The 22304-nt window shown below is 42.0% G+C and overlaps 1 protein-coding gene across 2 annotated transcripts in view; it reads right to left on the minus strand.

Annotated features, from left to right (window-relative positions):
* The window catches only part of trappc11 (trafficking protein particle complex subunit 11), a 112385-nt gene that overhangs the window by 77696 nt on the left and 12385 nt on the right, over positions 1 to 22304 (minus strand). For both annotated transcript variants that reach the window (XM_052058933.1, XM_052058942.1), the window contains exons 5-10: positions 15158 to 15272; positions 12704 to 12803; positions 8787 to 8860; positions 8624 to 8720; positions 7072 to 7205; positions 3857 to 3998 (exon numbers count right to left, since the gene is read on the minus strand). In XM_052058933.1, the coding sequence (XP_051914893.1) occupies positions 3857 to 3998; positions 7072 to 7205; positions 8624 to 8720; positions 8787 to 8860; positions 12704 to 12803; positions 15158 to 15272 (662 nt within the window). The remainder of the gene's footprint in view (positions 1 to 3856; positions 3999 to 7071; positions 7206 to 8623; positions 8721 to 8786; positions 8861 to 12703; positions 12804 to 15157; positions 15273 to 22304) is intronic.

Below are 22304 nucleotides of genomic sequence, written 5' to 3' on the forward strand. Positions count from 1 at the left end.
GTCGCTGCTGTAGATCCTGGTTGTGTGGATCAGTGAATCTATTTCCCTTTCGCTCTTAGCATACAGCTTTATGTCATCCATGTAGAGGAGGTGACTGATTGTAGCTCCATTTCTGAGGCGGTATCCATAGCCTGTCTTGGTGATTACTTGGCTTAGGGGGTTCAGTCCTATGCAGAACAGCAGTGGGGAGAGTGCATCACCTTGGTATATGCCACATTTGATGGACACTTGGGTAAGTGGCTTGCCATTGGCTTCAAGTGTGGTTTTCCACATTCTCATCGAGTTCGCAACGAAGGCTCTTAGGGTCCTGTTCACCTTATACAACTCCAAGCATTCAGTGATCCATGTATGTGGCATCGAGTCATAGGCTTTCTTGTAATCAATCCAGGCTGTGCACAGGTTGGTACGTCGGGACCTGCAGTCTTGTGCGACTGTTCTGTCAACCAGGAGCTGATGTTTGGCTCCTCTGGTATCTCTACCAATGCCCTTCTGTGCTTCGCTCATGTATTGATCCATGTGTCCACTTATCTTAGCCGCAATGATTCCTGACATGAGCTTCCATGTTGTGGAGAGACAGGTTATTGGCCGATAGTTGGATGGGGCTGCACCCTTCGAGGGATCCTTCATGATCAGGATCGTTCGCCCTTCGGTTAGCCATTCTGGGTGAGTCCCATCCTTCAGCAGCTGGTTCATTTGTACTGCTAGGCGCTCATGGAGTGCTGTGAGTTTCTTTAGCCAGTAGGTGTGGACCATGTCCGGGCCTGGTGCTGTCCAGTTCTTCATATCTGAGACTCGTTCCTGTATGTCTGCCACTGTTATGGTAACTGGGTTCTGTTCAGGGAGGTCGCTGTGCTCCTCTCTCAGGGTCACCAGCCATTGTGCACTGCTGTTATGTGCAACCTCCTTCTCCCATATGCCTTTCCAGTACCTTTTCAGTTTCCAGTCTTGGTGGGTCAGCTCTGTTGTTAGGACCCTGCCACTGAGCGTACACTTTCGCAGGTTACCCACCATGGAAAAGACGGTTGGAGGCGAAGATCAAGGCGGCCCGGAAAGATGTAAGTCAATTGACGGAGGCCCAGAGAGGTGTGATGAAAAGGCCGATACCCGAGAAGTACATCCAGATGACCATACCTGAAGCACTCGAAACTGCCAAACAAAGGCTCCAAGCCTTGTCCAGTCGCCTAAAGCGGTACACGAAAGAGAATGAGGCCAGACGAATATATATATATATATATATATATATATATATATATATATATATATATATATATATATATATATATATATACACCTAGCAGGTACCAACACCTTGATAAAGTGTGGGTATGTGCACTATTGCAAAACAACTTCGGTTTTGGTTTCTAAGAACCCCCGAAAATAAATTCTACAAATAGACACGCCTACGAAGCTCAGTTCAAACTTCAAGCCATCGGTTATGCTTTTGGCATGCGTTCACATCTCACAGCAGCGGTGAAAAACCAAGTCAAGCAAATGAACTCTGAGCTTGCCATCATTCTCGGAGGCTTGACTAAAGAACTCCAACCGCTGGACATCGGCATCAAACGGGTGTTCAAAGTAAAGTTGCGAGCGGCATGGGAACAATGGATGATCGATGGCAAACACAACTTTACGAAGAGTGAGAGGCAGCGCCGGGCGAGTTACACCACAATTTGCAAATGGAGTGTGCCTGCTTGGACGAACATGTCTGCTTGAACTGTTCGAGCTTTTGGGAAAGCCGGCATCATTCATGTGGAGCCACATTGCAATGAGAGTGACTCTGACAACGAGAGGGAACCCGGCCTTTTTGATGGATTACCGGTACTTGCACAATTGTTCAATCCTGATACAGAAGATGAGGACTTTGATGGATTTCTGGGTGATGATTGATCGAAAAATGTGAGTACATTTTTGCTTCCGTTGCCTTTTTAAAAACGTGTTTTTAGCGTGTATCCGTATGTCTTGGCAGGCTATGCTTCAAGTATGCTTCAAGCTAACTTGTTTTTAGCGTGTGCACATGTGTGCCGTATGTTTAAGCTGGCGTATGTTTTACCACTGTAAAACTGCGCCCAATCATACAGTGTGTTTTGTCCATGTGTCACAGAAATAGCACCCGTTAATGAGACTGCGCCCAAAAATACAGTGTGCACAATGGTCGTGAAAATACGGTAAGTTAAAGTGAAAGCTGATCGTAAATTTCGCAATTTCTTTCCCTTTTTTTCTTTCTACACTGACGATATGAAGTGTCCATTAAGTGTCATACTTATGCACTACTGGAATAAAAATAAAGAGTACCCATACGTTTTTGTGTGCATGTACGTTTGTGTGTCTGTGTGTGTTTACATCGGAGATCAAATTTGCTACAGTGAAAAACCCCCTGTTGTGAAAGATTTCTTGCTGCAAACATGATTTTGTTGGAGAGGAGTTACAAAATAACACTGAATAGTTTTTTTAAAAAAGCTGTTTTCAATTTTCAGCTAGTGGTGTGCCGCGGGATTTTTTTCAATAAAAGTAATGTGCCTTGGCTCCAAAAAGGTTTAAAAACACAGAATTAAATATCGTGCTAAAAAAGGCACCAAGGGACATTATGTGAGCAGTAATACCAAGGCTTGCATCACACATTACCAGACTATTAGCTTGAGCCACTCGCCTCCCAAAAGAGGATGAAAGGACATGACAGCAAGGGACACTGGGCAAGATGCTTTCCACTGTCAAAATGGGCTATTTGACAGAGCGGTTACATGCACCAACGCATTGGGAAGGGTTTGAATCGTAACAAAAAACCTCTCCTTATAGCAGGGGTGCCCAAACATTTTGGACCGAATATGTACTTTTCGATCAACCAACCTCCAGGGATCGCACATTACCATGCGCATGTGCGCGTGCAGCCCCAGACAGACAGACAGACAGACAGACAGACACACACACACACACACACACAGACACACACACACACACACACACACACCATGATGAGAAACAGCCTGACATGGAGGCATGCATGCACTTTTGCATATAGCGCAACAGCTCTGATCACAAGCTGCAATTGCAGAATGCTGAGCGCTAACAACTTCCGGTGACGTAATCACGTGCCACCGCAGGTTCAAGACTTACCTCCTTTATTTTATTTTTTAATTTTTTTTTTGGGGGGGGGGGGTGAAAATTAGATTGATAGGATGATTAGGGTGCAGCGTACATTAACACAAAAATATATGACAAACATGTACAAAGGCGCACAAATATTTTTTTTTTTTCTCCTCTACACTCCTCGGATCTACTTGTGACCTATCTTAGGTCAATCTTAGTAACGGGCACCCCTGCCTTATTGAGTGCTGAGCCGAACATTCTGGCATATTTTTTTTTATTTTTATATGTTATGTTTTCCCCCCTTTTTAAATTCTTTTTTTTTTTTCAGTTTTCTCCATCTGGGAATTTCTGTTGTCATAATTGAATGGATTCATACACTCCTACAAATGCACTGACTGAAAAATAATTATAAAATAGGCATCACAGTTTGTCCAATGTTACATTAATTTGTAGACGTTCGCCAGACATTCCTATCAAATTTTGAACATGTTTAAAAGTTCTTTGCAAAAAGAAAAATGTTGGAGACATTTCAAATTGTTGCCGAGTGTCTGTGCACCCGTTAGTGACCTTGAATGAACACTGAAGAAAAAAACAATCGCTCAGTCCGCACACACTTGTAAACCTTTGCCGCTCAGTGAAATTACGGCCTTAACATGAGACTCTTTTGACAATTCCTTGTTTCATTTTCAGCAAGCAGAAAGAAAATAGAGGGAATAAAAATTCAAGGAAGCCATTTCATCTTTATAGCTCATTCATACAGTTTAAAATTCACCTGACTGAGTTGAAGTGCAAGTCGTTTTCTTTCCTGGATGTAATAGGCAGCCTGCTGGTAGTAGAAACCAGGGTTTTGTGTCTGTATAGCGGCCAAACCCAATTTGATTGCATCATCAAACAGCTCACCAAATGACTGGAACCTGAGGACACACAAAACATTTCACGAAATAAGTCACGAAAGCCTGTTTACACTTTATGATTTTGTCTATCTCAGATTAATGATGCAAACTCATGGACAGGTCAGGAGGACACCAGGGGCAGCCAATGCATTTGGTAAATGCGCCTTCAGTCGGAATGATTGAATCCACCTCTTTATGCCATTACTACCATTATTACATTCTTCATTTGCATTTTTTATGCAATCTTTATTTGTCCATGGAAGGCAATTGAAAAATGTATGTATTTTGCAGTGCCGGTGTGGATGCAGATAGGAGAATAAACCAAGGTAAAATAATATAGTTAATATAAATAATAATGCGTACACCAATCAAATGCAAATAAATACATTTTCAAACGCACAACGTAACATACACACAGCATTACACAAAACGTACACAAAACAGAAAATAATAATATAATACAGTATCATTACAACAAAATCTTTTTCTCCATTCAGGAGTTGCAGAGTTCAATTACCCGTTTTTGCACTGACTGTTTTAAGTTTAGCTGAATTAGTAGAGAGGTGCAACACTAAAGTCTCATTTGATCATTATGGTTATGTTCTGTTTGTTTTTTTCTGAGTTCTAGCTGGAGCAGTGGGTGTTCCCTCCAGCGGTGCACCTGTCTCGCATCATGATCAGCTCACTATTTAGAGCAGGGATGTCCAGGTCCGGGGCTGGAGGGCCACTGTCCTGCCTGTTTTCCATCTCCCCCGGCTGCTACACACCTGATTCAGATAATCAGCTCATCAGCCAGCTCTGAGGCAGCATTAGAAGAATCCTGATTATTTAAATCAGGTGTGTTGCTCCTGGGAGAGCTGGAAAACAGACAGGACAGTGGGCCTTGAGGACCGACTTTGGGCACCCCTGACTTAGAGACTGCCAAAACAACAACCCAGTGTCAGATAATTCGCTTTGCTCTCGACTTCATTCCCAAGTGCAAAACTTTCATCGGAGTCTATGTTTGTGTAGTCCGATTCTGTCCAGAGCTTCACAAACATTCTGACAATGTTAAGAGCGCGAGGTTCATAAATGGCAAGATCACAGCATCACTTTACTCCAAACAGTGCCTGGACTCTAGTCCCAGTTGTCTCGAGACTCTCTTCCATTCTGGAGTTTTCCATGGTGAGAGGTGTAGAGCAGGTGTGGGCATACTCATTGCCTCCCGGCTCAGTGCCTGTACAATGGGGTTCACACTTGTGGACGAGAGGGTTGCCTCCCTCCGCCTTTGGGTGGGAGGGGGCGGTTCCTGAATATTGTTTGTGCCTATGCAACAGCAGCTCAGATTACCCTCACATTTTGGAGTCTTTGAAGGGTGTGCTGCTGCGGAGCACTACTGCTGGGGAGTCCAACGCTCATGGGCAATGAGACCTAGAAGGGCGTGATGTACTGTAACGGCACCCCCGTTCAGAACTCGAGCGGTGTTTTGTTGGTGGACTTCTGTGCTCATCACGAATTGCCCATAACGATCACCATGTTCAAACACAAAGGTGTCCATGTGTGGACTTCGCACCAGGACACCCTTGGCCAGAGTTCGATGACTGACTTTGGTCGAATCTGTGGTCGGATCAACGGATTTGTGGCCGCATGTTTTGGACACTCAAGTGTAGAAAGGGGCGGAGCTGTCAACTGATCACCACAGGACAGATCTTGGAAATGGATGGCTCTAGTTCGGTAATCTTGATTTTTACGCAAACCCAACAAATAATTCCACACTCATCTATGTCACGAAGCAACCCCGTCAAGAAGGACTGAGAAATACATGGCTGATGCTAACGTGCATCACGCACACACATTATCTTTCTACACTCATCGTTTCATTTCTAACCCAGTTTAATCTACACACCGAGCACAACACCATTCCCACTTCCTTTACAGTTTCACTAGTGTGATCAATGATGCACACTTGGTTTTATTGTGGTGTAAAGCAACATTTAAATATACCGGTACTCATGCTCACCAATCGCGAGACGCTGTACGCAACCCACAACGCACCATCTGGCAAGTCCAAACATGGGTGGAGCTTCTGAACTGCTTAAATTATAGATGTACTGTATACAGTATATATATATTTTTTCCCCCGCGTGTTTCAGAGGTCAGGTGACAGAGTTTGTGTGAGTTGTGTTTTATTAAATAACATTTTCATGAACTCAATGTGATTAAAATAAAGGTAATTATAGGTATTATTCTACCAAGTGATTCCCAATGGGGAGGAGAAAGCACAGATTAGAATATATAACATTTTTGGAAAGGTTCGGGTCGTGTGTGCAGTGCGTTGAGGTGAAAGGTACTACACAACAGTGAGTAGGATAGGTTTGCACATTTGCAATTAACTGAACATGGTTGTTATAGTTTAACTCCATTCGGTGTGTGTCAGCGGCGTTCCGTCAGGGCCTTCAAGCAAACACTATCAGAAACAAGAGACCAACCTACATTTGCAACTTAAATGATGTGGAAATAATTTATTTCCAAGAGTCTTGTTTTCATTTCATCATTTCTGTGGGTTAATTATTTTATTTATTTTATTTTTGGTCCACTCAGCCATCCCGCAGGTCATGTGACAAACTCATTTAGCCGTCCTCTAATTAATTCAGCTACTATAGCTTCTGACTGGTTCAGCTTTTGGGACCAACCAAACCTGTTGATATCTGCTTGTGACCTCATCTGACCTGAGTTGTTGTGACAGCTCTGAGAGAGATATTCATCTTATGAACTTCTTTCAAGAGGTTCTTAAACTCAATGGTCAAATCTTAGCCGTGGTGCACATTAAAATCTGTCCATCGATTAAACCATTTATTTTTCCATTGTCTTTTGTAGTTGTTGTTCCAACATAGCTTCCTTGTGGTCATCTTTTGGGGGTGTCCTCGTTAGGTTTCACTGACTGGGGTTGCATTGGAGCGGTATTTTTATGTTCGCTCTTTAATGTACCGGTATCATTGAAAATGACTATGAAGGGAGCATGGGAGGGTGAGCTGGTATATATAGATTAGTGTGTGTGTGTGTTAAAAGTCTGATGGCGAATTTATGTTTGTTTGCGTGTATTTGTACAACTCACTGTTTGGCCATCCATGCAGCATGCTCAAAAGCCAGTTCAGCAGTACCAATCTTCTTCTTGCAAAGATCAATGTGTTTCCTGAACTGGGAAATTGCATCAAGTGGAGTATTGTGCAGGAAACACAGACGGCACACCTAAAGAAAAAGAATAATACAACACGTTTGGTTTACAACAGCACATTAAAACCCAATAGGCAGGCAAATACGGTATGCTTGTCTCTGATGTTAGCCCTTCCTACTCCTTAACTCATCATCCCTACTTGATATATTCACACGTGATGACTCAGCATGAGACTCTGTATTAATTTCGTGAATTATTGTGTCTATTTTTTTTTATTTTAATTAGTCTATTACTTTAACTGTCTTTGTTTGTACATGTCAGATTTTTACATTATGCAGAGCACTTTGTATGCAGCTGTGGTTGATTTTAATATACTGTTTAAATAAAGTTGAGTTGGGGTATGACATATCCTGCAAACTACTTTATCCATTACTTACAAAATCACCAAACCCACATACGACACACTGTCGTATTTTGGTATTTGCAGTGCGGCCTCTGTGTCCCTTGTCATTCATGCAGAATGTTTGAAAAGTTGTCATGGATGCACTGACTCATATTGAGTCACACTGACCCAGCAGGATGCTCACTGTATGTCATTTAGGGACTAAGTAAAAAGCCTGACATTAACTTGTTTGGGACTTACTAAAAGATTTGAAGGCTATATTAACACCTGTGTCATAGTGAGTCCTTTGTGATTAAGACCTAATTTTCCATAAGGGTATTCACATGAACTCCCTGAGCATTTGTTGGGCCACGGTGAGAAACGTTAGACATGCACACGACATCCAAACCAGTATCACACCTGCCCAAAACCTAAGACCATAAATTACATAATGTGGGTATGTGACAAAACAATCCAAAGCCTCTGTACTTCATAATGGAACATCCCATTAAGATTCGTGACACAAATAAAATCAGCCCTAGTCTGTTGCTTTCATTTTAGCACATAGGTCATTTTAAGCTAAAATAATTAAGTGTCATTACAATCTGTATGAATATGGTCCCACAGTGTACCCTTACAAAAAAGAGAAAACATGTCATTTAATAAAATACAAAAACATCTAATCACCTGGCCCCTGAAATGAAAGAACCTCATTTAAGAGGGTCGTAAATTGTACTTATGTTTGAATTTCCTCAAGTGAGCAGTCCATGTGCCCTCTGCACCGGCTTGTCTGTTACGAGTCTAAGTGTATGTGTGTGAATATATGCTTAAAATGACACAGAACAACTGAGTATGCATTCTTAGTTACACTACTAAAACTGTAAAGCAAGTGGGATTGGTGTGGTGTCCTGTTTATAAGTTAAACTGGAGTGGAAATGAAAGAATGAGTGAAGAAATGTGTGTGCCAGCATGAGATAATGCAAAAATGCAAAAATGCTCACACAGGAAGCTTAGAGGGATCATTGGCTACAACTATTTTGGATAACACAGTCCTCAACGTGTCTGAATGGGGTCTTTTTGCGAAATAATCCCGACCATAAAGATACAGACCTTGTAGCTGATGAATCCTGCCAAAGTTTTGATCTCCAACATATTTGACTCATGAGCTCTCAGCTCATGAACAAGACTGTAGGCAGTTCTATAGTGCCTGTCAGCAAAGACAAAATTTTAAGGTACTCACATCTCATCGCTCGGTTACTCGTTAATAACTTACTTTAATGCATTCTGAGTGTCTTGCTTAAGCTCACTGAAGAACGCGATTTTGAACTGGTGTCGGACAAACAGCAACTAGAAACAGGTAGTTAAATATATCAGAAAAAGGACAAGATATGATTTATTGCAAGGATGTAAATGTTATAAAGTAAAACTACAGTGGCAATAACAAGTAACCTCATCACTGTAATGGTACATTTTTTGTGACAAAAAACAAAATGACACCAATAAAATTGTAAACCTTTTTCCACCATTATTGTGACTATAACCTATATGATTAAATTGGAAAATATTAATGGAGAAAGGTGAAGTAAAAACAAACAAGTGAGGAAATTTGCATACATGTACTCAAGCTTTTATAAATGGGAATGTGGCTGTGTTCCAAATGATCAAATCACATTAACACTCAAGTTGAATGGGAGTGAGCATACACCATTTAAAGTGCCTCTGATTAAGCCCAAGTTAAGTTTGGCTTTCCGAGTACACTTTTACTGATATTTTTCTTTGCTTTATAGCAACAACTTGAAGATTCTGTGTGAACACTGACTGGTATAACTCTTCATGATTCTCTCCATGTCGACAAAAGCCCCATTTCCAGTGACAAAAAAATATATATACCGGTACATAGTATATACATGCTATATGAACTTGAATGACATCCGATGTTTCATCCAAGGATTTTCGTATGACATCTGTCCACCCTTTGACAACAGCTTCACTTCTTCTGAAAAGGCTTTCCACAATGTTCAGGAGTTCAGGAATTTTCAACCATTCCTCCAGAACAGTATATGTGAGATTACACATCAATGTTGGATAACAAGGCCTGGCTCTCAGCCTTCACTCTTATTCATCTCAAATGTGTTGGCTTGAGGTCGGGAGTCTCTGTATCAAATTAATCCACATCAAACTCTCTTTCAGGTCTTTACAGCATGTACTGTACCTTGCTTTTTGCACTGGTAGACATTCATTTTGGAACAAGAATGGTAAAAGAATTCCCATGATCACCTTCGAAGCCTTGTGGAAACCCAGAAAAAACAGCCACTGTTGTGATTGCAAAGGGTGGCCAGACATCATATTAAACTCAACTGACGAAGAATGTGTTGTCACATAGAGTGCTGTCAAAAAGTGTTTGCCTCCTTCCTGATTTCTGTGTTTATTGCGAAATTGATCACACACAAAGATTTCAGTTTATCAAACCAATTCTGATATCACAAAGAGACAACCCGAAGAAATATAAAATGCACTTTCCAATTTGATTTATTAAAGCACAAATACAATCCAAAAATACATTTGTCCTTTTGTGAAAAAGTAATTGTCCCGTGAACCTAATAATGGGCTGTCAAACCCTTGGCAGCAATAAGATAAGATAAGATCCTTTATTCGTCCCACACTGGGGAAATTTACAGCCTCCAGCAGCAAGAATTTGGGTAGAAAGAAGAAAGAAGAAAGAAAAAAAAATCAACAAACATCTTTCAATTAAATGGAATATGAACACAAAATGGATAAATCGCAGTACTATTTACAATTTTCCTTCACATCATTTAATTACTATTATTATTATGATTGTTATTTTTTATTCATCAGCCTGACAGCAGTCGGTAGGAACGAGCGTCGGTATCTCTCCTTCTTGCTGCGCGGGTGTAACAGTCTCTGGCTGAAGGAGCTACCAAGTGCTGTCAGGGCGGGCTGGAGGGGGTGGGAGGGACTGGCCATCATAGCTTTTAGCTTAGTTAGCATCCTTCTGTATAACTGAAATCAAGCGATAATTATGATAAAAGGTGATGTCGCTGTGGAGAATTTTTTTTTGAGGTTTTTTTTTTTTTTTGTGCCTTAATAAATGTAATTGCCATTTAGAAACTGCAACTTCTTTTTTCCTTGGGGAGTGTACTGAAACCTTAATGTGATCAATTTGAAAAGAACAGAAATCAGAAAGGGGGCAAATATTAAGTCACAGCACTGTAAGTTCATATACAAGTTGAGTATACACTTTTGCCGATATGGTGTACAGTGATCCCTCGCTATTTCGCGGTTCGTTTATCGCGGCTTCGGTGCATCGTGGAGTTTTTCATTCATAAATTTGTATTTATTTATTTTGAGTCCTCAAAAATCAGTGTCTAAAGGGGTGTTAACACGGCACACATTTGCTTCGGCGCTGCACCGATGTATTTTGTTGCAATATACTTTACACCGCAGCACATTTTGTGGAGCGTTCACACATACAAAGCCGCTGAGCGTGTCAGCACTAGCACATCGTCAGTGCAGCCCCACTTTCGTTCACACGGCAGTTTCTGCAGCGGAGAAAAACGACAGAAAACAAATGAGCTGTTGTGTTGGTTCTTTTTAAAACACATACACAACTCAAGCGACAACTGGACAGGCACGTCCTTCTCCTTCTCGGTCTCCGTGCCTTCTGCTCGAGAGTGACCGCCCCCGAAAACGTAAATCAACGATGACTTCAATGACACTCAGAAAAGCAAACATGTAATGCGCCAAACAGAAAACCAAGAGAGGAAATCACTAAAATAAATTATATATGGGGTGCGGGGGGTTGTGAACACACAACAAAGGACCAAACTACACAAACAACTCCAAGACAGTCCAGTCTCCAACAAAATGAAAAGATGTTACCAGCCAAGTCTTGTGTCTTTATTAAACAAATGACGGAAGTCCGACAGAGCACAAAAGCAACGCATTCTCGCCGCACGTAATCAACTCTTCACGAGCATTTGCTCTGGAGCAAATTTAACCCAGTTGCATTCACATATGCAAATTTACATCGGTGCTGCTTCGCAAACGAGCATTTGCTCTGGAGCAAATTTTTAAACCACCTCCCTGAGGTGGATCAAATTTGCTGCGGTGTAAGCCGTTTTCCGGGGCTACGCTGGAGCTAATTTGCACGTGTGAACGCTCTTCTGGGGCAGCCCCACACTGGACCAAATCTTGCCGTGTGAACACCCCTTAAGTGTTGTTTACTACACCCCTACAGTGTTGTTTACTATGCGTGCAAGTGTGTGCGCACTCTGCTCAAGCGCGGAAGGTCCACGTGGGGCACCCGTGTGTGCGTGCACGCATGGGCCGCCAGGTGAGTGTATGTGTGTTGCTGAGAGAAAGAGAGAGGCTTATAAGAACAAAAGCAGGTCTCTTTCATCCTTAATTGTCTTAATTGACTAATCATAAACACATCTGTTGCACAAGCTGGATCACTGGCCTGTGTGTGTGGGGTGGTGGGGGGAGAGAGCGTTTATCGAGGGTGGTTTTGGTCCCCATTAACCGCGATAAATGAGGGATTACTGTAAACCCATGTGTCAAACTCCGGTCCTCGAGGGTCACTACCTGCATGTTTTACATGTTTCCCTCATCCACCACACCTCATTCAAATGAGCAGCTCATCAACTAGCTCTGCAGGAGACTGATAACAACCCTGATCATTTGAATCAGGATGAGGAATCCATCTACAACATGCAGAATAGTGGCCCTCAAGGACCAAAGTTTGACACATGTGGTGTATCTGCACCTGCATCTTGCTGTCGGTCTCATTGCAGGCTCTGAGGCAAGATTTCTTTTTGTCCTTTCATCGATTTTGTAGAGACGTCCCGGTCTTGGGAGAAAAATTGCTGTATTTTATTCTCCACTTCCTGCTCCTGATGCTGTATCATGCTGCGACAGCATTAAAGCACTCTGAATATCACAGTTACATCCCCAGTTATGCGGATGTGCGCATTAACACATTTTATTTTACCTCCCTCCACAAATGTATTTCATTTGTTTCTATTGAATTGTACAGGTTTTAGGCCACAGCAATGGTGGAAAATGTTGGAAACAATCCATTTTGGTCTTTCTTCGAAACAAAAACCCGACATCTGAACAGGGGGTGTGTTATCCACTATCTGCTTCCCATTCGTGACTTTTTTTCCATACCTGATGTGTTGTCTTGTTTAGAAACTCCTTATGGGATTTAACACGACGAATTTCATTGTAATAGTAAGTCTGAGCATGTTCATAAAAGGCATTCTCCAACCTAGAAAGACAGACAGAAATAATTTCAGAACACCATTTAATGCAAATTCTCACTGTCTTGTGAAAAACACATCGTTTTTGTCATTTTAAAAATGGTTATATTGTTTTTATGTTCGAAACGCGGACACTCCATTAATGTAAGAAAACATTTAAAAATGACAAAAATGGATGCTCCTTTTTTCCCCATGAGATAGTGACAAAATATACATCTGTTGAAATGCTATGTCAGGGGATAAATAACTTGTAAAATAATGAACAATAAAAAATATAGAAATGACAGAAGATAATGCAGTGTGTCAGGGAACTCAACCACCGCATAAGAACTGTCTAATACTTTGTATTCTGACTCTTTCATATGAGGTAACCAACATTTTAACAGCTCCCAATTTGATGTAGTGCAGCACCACACGAATCCAAATTATATTCACAAAAACATGTGCCATTTGCATTTGTATTAGAAACGCCCACAAACTCCGTCACCGTACAGCACAGACAAACCATGTTGGCTTGATGGGAAAATGAGCAGGCATAAACTGAAATAATTGAAACCCAATACAAAAAAGTCAAGGCCCCGAAGAAAATGCAGAGTGCGGTAAAGCAAGCAGAGTGAGATGGCAATGTGGTGTAGTGTTTGTTGTGTGTCACTGCGGAAAGGCACCTGTTTTGTTGCCTATCACATAATATATATATATATATATATATATATATATATATATATATATATATATATATACACACACACATATCAGTGTCAAGAGAAATTCACACACGTACAGGCACGAACATGTACATGCTGGCACACGCAGTTCCAATTCACATTTCTAATTGCAGAGTTCAGTTCCAAAATTGAACTGGTGAGGCGTTCCGGGCGTGTCCCACCGGGAGGAGACCCCAAGGATGACTCAGGACACACTGGAGAGACTATGTCACCCAGCTGGCCTGGGAACGCCTTAGGGTCCGCCAGGAAGAGCTAGAAAAAGTAGCAAGGGAGAGGGAAGTCTGGGCTTCCCTGCTGAAGCTGCTGCCCCTGCGACCCGGCCCCGGATAAGCAGTAGAAAGGTGGATGGATAACGATGAATGGTATTTAAAGAATTATATTATTACTAGAGCTGTCAGTTTAGCGCGTTTTTATTGGCATTAATTTAAATGAATTTTAACGGGATTAAAATTTTTCTCGCGAGATTAACGCGGTACACGTCACAAGCGGATGCTACGTTGCTCTATAAATACACCAGAACAAAACAACAAGCGCGCTGCAGAAGTCCACGCCCATGTCTGTTTTGCCAGCCACGGCAGCACGAGACACTGAAAACGGATACTTAAAGAGTTTATGAATGGAAAGTTTACTTTTAAAAAGTTGCCCGATTGCTCCACTGACAAGACCAAAGTTATCTGTTCTTCTTTCTCTCTGTATCATACAGGTATAAGATGTATGCTACTGACACGATTGTTACTTGTTTGGAACTATTTTGTGTGGAAGGTTACAGTGTTCTGCGTCCATATAAATAGAGCAGGTGGAGCTTCTCTGTGTTTGTCTGACAGCGATAGCGACCTAGCGAAAATAAAACGTCTCCAGTGTTGTCATCGAACCAAGTGTAGTCATTCGAAATGAGGTCTACACAAAAACAGTAGAGAGACTTCCACACAAGAAGGACCAACACAATCAACATAGCCTGACTGTGTTAGGGGGAGTGACCCGACCCCCACCTTTCAGAATGGTTTGCCCCAGCAGCACGGGGGAAGTGCGTGCGCTTTTTTTGTACGGCGGGCAGTTTTGGATACAGCGGCACATAATGAACACTGATGTCCGGTGTCTCGTTATTCTTCAACAAACATATAGAAACAGACAGCTGTGTTCAAAGTAAACTTGAGAAAAACGAATTATGCAACCACGGTTTAAATCTACTATAGGCTGAGTACTAGTTTACCTTAGATGTGCACTTTATAATGTTATATTGCTCTGTTTTGATTTGATAAAAAAGCTGTTAAAGCAGCTGTTGTGTGACAAAATATTGTTTTCACTCTTGTTGATGGATAGTAATATTGTGTGAGAGATTATGTGTGAATAACTGCTCCAAGTGAAAAATTGAAAATTGAAAATCGAAATTGTTATTTCAGTAAATATTTGCATTTGGCACAGAGAAAACTGATTCATGCTTCCATGTTGATGAGAGCATAGGACAAAAAACGTTAAAGGAAATTCAGAAACAATAAAAAAATGTGTTAGTAATCACGATTATTTTTTTAATTATGACAGTTGCATTTTTAATTAGATTAAATATTTTAATCGTTTGACAGCTCTAATTATTACCCAAAAAAAGCCAAATAAATCTCATGCATTGGTATTATTATTACCTTATAATGTAACCAACCAGATGGTCGGTATGTGGCAGAACAAATAGACTCTTTCCAGAAAGATCACAGGCATGACAAATAGCTGCAGCTCTTTCAGATGCCACCAAGTCTTCTCCTATAAAAATATTTTAAAAGAAAAAAAGAAATGTGAGTGACACAAAAACAACAAGACAGTGGTTTAGATGCAATACACAGATAATGAGACAGTCAATTACACATCAGCAACAATATTCACCTATTTTCTACCTTTTTCCCCCAGTAGCTGTTGAAATTGTATGTGTAAAGCATACATTTCTGGTACAGTTGACTGACTCACATCAGAATCAAAATCATCTTTATTGGTCAAGTCTGTAGAACACACAAGGAATTTGTCTCCGGTAGTACAGGTACACCAGGATAATCAATAACAAGCAACTATGACAAACAAGGACATGACAAATAAGTATCAAAAGACTTTCCGGAGTGGAAGGGTACTGTTGTGCAGTAGTAACACCCAATGACAGTGAGACAATATGCAAAGTATCAACCAGAGCTCAAGTGATCAGTGGTAGAATACTGTAACAGTTGTGCAGTTTGTACAGATAATCATTGCACCATTTTAAAGTGACCAGTAGCAATTTGTAGAGCAACATTAAGTGTGAAACTGTACAGAGGTCTTTGAGCACTTTAAAGTGTCTCTTGCTGTGCAATATAGATCAGTGACAATGGTTCAAGTAAGGACACAACTGGAGCGACAATGATTATTGCGGTAATGCTGTTCCACAGGGGTGTGAGAAATTGCAAAGAGCAACAACAGATTTGGGATACTTTTAGGGATTTAATGGCTAGAGGGAAGAAGCTGTTTGAATGTCTGCTGGATTTGGTGCGCATGGATCAGTCGCACTTGCCGGAGGGGAGTAGCTGGAAAAGGTGGTGGGGAGGGTGCGGGGGTTTCAGTCGGACTTTCCGTGCCCTGGTCTTAGTTCTTGCGGTGTGCAACTCCTCAAGAATGGGTAGGGCGGTGCCAATGATTTTTTCCACCGTCCTAACTGTCCGTTGCAGTCAGATTTTGTCCTTTTTTTGTGGTGGTCCCAAACCTAATCCGGATGGAAGAACACAGGATTGATTGTTGTGTCCTTCCCATCAGGAAGCTGATGATCAACTGGCAGATCATAGGGGTCACACCGTGCTACAGAAGTTTCGAGGTGAGGAGTTCCAAGATGACGGTGTTGAACGCAGGGCTGAAGTCTAGAAACAGGATCCTTGTGAAAGTCCCTGTGCTGTCGAGGTACTCAAGGATGTCGTGCAGCCCGATGTTGACTGCATCCTCCACAGACATGTTTGCCCGGTAGGCAAACTGCAGAGGGTAGGTGGTTCAGCACAAGGCGTTCAAAGGATTTCATGACCACAGACATCAGAGCGACAGGCCTGAAGTTGTTCAGTTCCAATGTTGCTGGTTTCTTGGAAACTTAGATGATGGTCACCGTTTGAAGCAGAATGGGACCTCACACAGATCCAGGAATCCACTGAAGATTTGTATGAAGACTGGAGCTGGCTCGTCAGCACAGACTTTCAGGCAGGAAGGCCCCGCAGATTTCTTGATCTTCTGCTGCTTGAAGAACCATCTTAAGTCCTGTTCCTGTAGGAAATGGCAGCACGCTCGATACGCTCTGGTGTTCAGTCTACAAATTCGAATACTAGATCATGAAATCTTTATCAATATTCGCTCTTCTCTTTGAATAAGGTGTAGTTGGACTTGGTGGGAGAAGCGACATCATGGAACAGGGGAAGCGGAGTGCGCAAACCTGTCTGAAAACCACAGTCATCATGGGAGCTATTGCTGCTGATCCTACTTAGCTAAACCTAACTCGGAAAAAAACAGTGACAAAAATGAATCTCCGGGGATAATCTTGCTGAGGCTTTTACGATATACGGACCACCAGAAAGTGTAGACAGTAGCAAAGAAACAGCGAGGAATACAGCAGGTGGATTTCACTCTTTCTATCTTTGAGGACATGACCGATTGGTCCTATAAATCAGCATGTATTGTATTGTACATGCGGAGGCGGTTCGCCCCCTTGATGAAAAACCAGTGGGAGCACCAGGAGAAACATATGCTCTCACACATAGCCATCCTCAGGTTCACATCGAAATGATTTTAGACAGCCATTATAATTGAACTTTCGATGATCATATTGATAGGAGTGTGATAAGGTTCGGTTCACTCCCAAGTGAAAGATCAGTACATACTTTGTAAACTCAAAAGAAAGAGAGTACACATTTTACTCTCTTTCTCATAGATACCATTTACAAATAGATGATTTTATTGTGGCGGGCTCACTTGTTGATATGGTGACTGATTGGCCCATCGGGTTCATTGCCATTACAGATCATGCCTCGGTGGAATTGCAGATAGATTTGCATGCCAATATCGGACTGGGGAATGTAGCTTGAACACTAGCCTTCTTCACAGAAAACATTGGTTACAAAACATTGTGAAGATATTAAAATATTTTGTGATATTAACAAGGAGACGACGAGAGACTGGCTACTGTTTGGTATGCATTGAAAGTTTTTCTCTGAAACGATCAAAATATTTAATCGAATTAAAAATGCAAATGTCATAATTAACTCGAATTAACTCAAAATTAATTATGATTACTTACATTTTTTATCATTTCTGAATATCCTCTTATACTTTTTCATCCTATTTTTTTCCATTAAATCCAAAACCCGGCAACTTGAAAGGCTCTACCGAAAAACTGATCTCACTGTTCACAAGGACATGTACACAGCACAACTTTCCCATTACAAGGACTTCATTTCTCAAGCCAAATTTTTTTTTTATCCTGGACTTAAATTATCTTCGGAAGAGGATAGTTCAAGCGTGGGTTTTTTCCCCCTCTCCCTACCCAGCGTTTTTCCTTTCTGAATTCTGATTGTAATTTCCCCATTGCGGGACAAATAAAGGATATCTTAATCTTAAATCACAATACTACTCTGGACTCATCTGCTCCAACACCGGAAATACTAGGACTGACTCTCTTTAAGTGTCCTTGGGTGTCTTGAAAGTCTCTTATAAATAAAATGTATTATTATTATTATTATTATTATTATTATTTTCTCCCCTGAACAAAATCACTCAACCCCCCCCCGTCTCCCAACCCTGCCGCCACTTTTAATCTTCTGACACCTGCTCCTATTTTTTTTTTAAAAAGTAAATAAAATACACCAACACCTGGGCTCCTCTGTACCCCTCACCTCCCCTGACATCCCTACCTCCTGTCAACTGCTTTCCTCTTTTGAACTCTCCCATCCTTCAATAATCTCAGATATCATAACTCAATCCAAAACTTCCTCCTGCCAACTAGATCGGCAGGAGGAATAGTAGTCCTGGTCAAATCCTGCTTACCCTCTCTGCTTCCTTTCATTTCAGGCATCAGCCATTCCTCATTGGAATTGTTCCTGTCCCCTTCAAAACTGCAGCTGTCACTCCTATCTTGAAAAAACCTGGTTCCGATTACAATGATTTCAATAACCTACGACCAATTTCTCACCTTCCTTTCATCTCCAAACTTCTTGAAAAAATTGTTGCCGCTCAACTTCACTCCCACCTCACCCATAACAATCCCTACGAACAATCCCATCAGAGCACAGAATCAGCACTCTTAAAAATCACCAACGACCTTCTTATGGCAGCAGACACCGGTTTAATCTCAATTCTCATCCTCCTTGACCTGAGTGCAGCTTTTGATACAATTTCCCACCCCGTCCTGCTTAATAGACTCCCCACCATAGGCATCACTCACACCCCCTGACACTGGTTTCACTCCCATCTCTCTGGGCGTTCTCAGTTCATCCAAGTCAATTCCTTCACTTCACAGTCCCTCCCCCTCTCTTCCGGCGTGCCTCAGGGCTCTGTCCTCTTCATTATCTACCTTCTCCCCCTTGGCAATATTATCCGTAAATTTGGTATACACTTTCATTGCTTCGCGGATGACACCCAGCTCTACCTCTCCAGCAAACCCGACACCTCCATCCCACCCTCCTTCCTCTCACACTGCCTTTCAGAAATTCAATCTTGGTTCACACATAACTTCCTCAAACGTAACAGTGACAAAACAGAACTACTGATCGTTGGTACCAAATCCACCCTACACAAAACCAACAGTTTCTCTCACACTATTGATAACTCCACTGTGTCCCCCTCCCTTCAGGTCGAGAGCCTGGGTGTCATCCTCGATAGCTCACTATTGTTCCACTCTCATATTAATAACATAACCCGGTCCGCATATTTCCACCTATGCAATATCAACCATCTCCGTCCCTCTCTCACCCTTCAATCCACTGCTATCCTTGTCCACAGTCTTGTCACCTCCCGGATTGACTATTGCAATTCACTTCTCATCTGTGTCCACACCAAATTCCTCCACAAACTTCAACTGGTCCAGAATTCTTCACCCGTATCATCACTGGAACCCCCTCCCTCCATCACATCACCCCATCCTCCAACAGCTCCACTGGCTCCCTGTTAAACTGAGCATCAACTTCAAAATACTCCACTTCACATTCAAAGCCATTCATAACCTTGCCCTACCCCATCTGTTCGACCTTAAAATTTCTGTTCCCTCTGGTCCTCAGCTTCCCTCCACCTCTGTGTAACCTCTCCCCGTCTCAGCACGATGGGATGCAGAGCTTTCAGCCGCTCTGCCCCCAAACTCTGGAACTCACTCCCACCCATTTTCCGAAATATTGACTCTCTTCCCAAATTCAAAACTCATCTAAAAATCAACCTATTCAAAATTGCATACACAATTTAAACTCAGCGATTTTTATTATTAATAATTTTATCTGTGGTTGTATTGCTCTTTTTTGATTGTAAAGTGTCCTTGGGTATTTTGAAAGGTGCTTATAAATAAAATGTATTATGATTATTATTATTTATAATTTGACACCTCTAGCAAATCTGACTGTTTTTCTGTTATTTCTGCAGTGTATTACAGCCTTCTGGAACGGATTACGGTTGAAAACCGTATGACTACACATAGTCGAATGCCTCTACTATGAAATCATTTTTGCAGCCAGAAATTTTTCACAACAGGGGACTTTTTACAAAAGCAAATTTTATCTCAGACGTAAACACACACCCACACACACAAAAAATTATATTTGTACTCTTTATTTTTACTCTAATAGTGCGCAAGTACGAGTGAAACGTCTAACCACGTCCTAACAATAACAAATGTATATTTACCGTATTTTCGCGACTATTCGACGCACCGTACTAATGGCCACAGTCTCATTAATGGGTGACATTTCTGTAATTTACACATACACAGGACGCACCGTACTAATGGCCGCAGTTTTACAGTGGTAAAACACACGCTTAAACATACGGCATGCATGCATGCTAACACGTTCGCTAACACGTTAGCTTGAAGCACACACTGAAGCTAGAAGCTAAAACACTTTTTTAAAAAGGCAACGAAAGCAGAACTGAGTTCGGGTGTCTTTTATTTACAAGGTACTCACGTTTTTTGCTCAATCATCACTCAGAAAGCCATCAAAGTCGTCATCTTCTGTGTCCAAATTAAACAATTGTGCAAGTATCGGTAATCCATCCAAACCGCCGGGTTCCCTCTCGTTGTCAGAGTCACTCTCGTCGTCATGTGGCTCCACAGAAATGATGCCGGCTTTGCCAAAAGCTCGAACAACTGTACTGGCAGATACGTTCGTCCAAGCAGCTACAATCCATTCACAGATTGTGGCGTAACTAGCCCGGCGCTGCCTCCCACTCTTCGTGAAGCTGTGTTCGCCATCGATCATCCATTTTTCCCATTCCGCTCGCAACAGCACTTTGAACGGCCGGTTGATGCCGATGTCTAGCGGTTGGAGTTCTTTAGTCAAGCCTCCGGGAATAACGGCAAGCTCGGAGTTCATTTGCTTGACTTTGTTTTTCACCGCTGGTGTGAGATGGGCATGCATGGAGTCGCAAATCAAGAGTGACGGCGAGGCATGGAAAAAGCCATCCAGTCTCTTAACATAAACCTCACTTAGCCACACTCTCTCATCTTCTCCTCGTCCATCCAGCCCTTTTGGTTTGCTTTCACGATGACGCCGGCTGGAAACTTTTCTTTTGGCAGCGTCTTTCGCTTGAAACGTGCCCCGTTGTGCGTATCGCAACCGTGCTGGTCCCCTTCTTCTCCACAGTGTGGTTCACCGGGATGTCGAAAGTCAGCAGGACCTCGTCCATGTTGGTAATGTGGTTAGGCTGGATGCGTTTGTCGACAATCTTTTTACTGCAGTAGGTGCGGAAAACGGCCAGCTTTTCTTTGTAGTCCGCTGGAAGTTGTCTCCATAATTTACATATAAGTGCGCGTACGCACTTCACTGATTGGTCGACCTCTTCTCCGCATGCGTGCGTGTCGTCACTCACGTACACATTTTCTCTCTCTCCATAATTTACATATAAGTGCGCGGACGCGCTTCACTGATTGGCCGACCTCTTCCCCGCACTTCACTGATTGGCCGACCTCACTTCCGCCTTTTCTCTATATAAACAGCGTGTCGGGTCCCAGCCAGATTTTGGAACTCGGCTCATATAAAAGACGCACCGCATTATAAGGCGTCCTGTCCATTTTGGAGAAAATTTTAGACTTTTAATGGCGCCCTATAGTCGTGAAAATACGGTATATAGCCAAACCGATGCATTACCAACTGAGCTATCCAGCTGTGTGTGTGTGTGTGTGTGTGTATATATTAGAGCTGTCAGTTTAGCGCGTTTTTATTGGCATTAATTTAAATGAATTTTAACGGGATTAAAATTTTTCTCGCGAGATTGATGCGGCACACGTAGCAAGTGGATGTTACGTTGCTCTATAAATACACCAGAAACAAAACAACAAGCGCGCTGCAGAAGTCCACTCCCATGTCTGTTTTGCCAGCCACGGCAGCGCGAGACACCGAAAACGGATACTTAAAGAGTTTATGAATGGAAAGTTTACTTTTAAAAGGTTGCCATATTGCTCTACTGACAAGACCAAAGTTATCTGTTCATCTCTCTCTCTCTGTATCATACAGGTATACGATGTATGCCACTGACGCGATTGTTAATTGTTTGGAACTATTTTGTGTGGAAGGTTACAGCGTTCTGTGTCCATATAAATAC

The sequence above is a fragment of the Hippocampus zosterae genome, chromosome 1 (assembly GCF_025434085.1).
Source record: "Hippocampus zosterae strain Florida chromosome 1, ASM2543408v3, whole genome shotgun sequence".
In the NCBI taxonomy this organism is placed as follows: domain Eukaryota; kingdom Metazoa; phylum Chordata; class Actinopteri; order Syngnathiformes; family Syngnathidae; genus Hippocampus; species Hippocampus zosterae.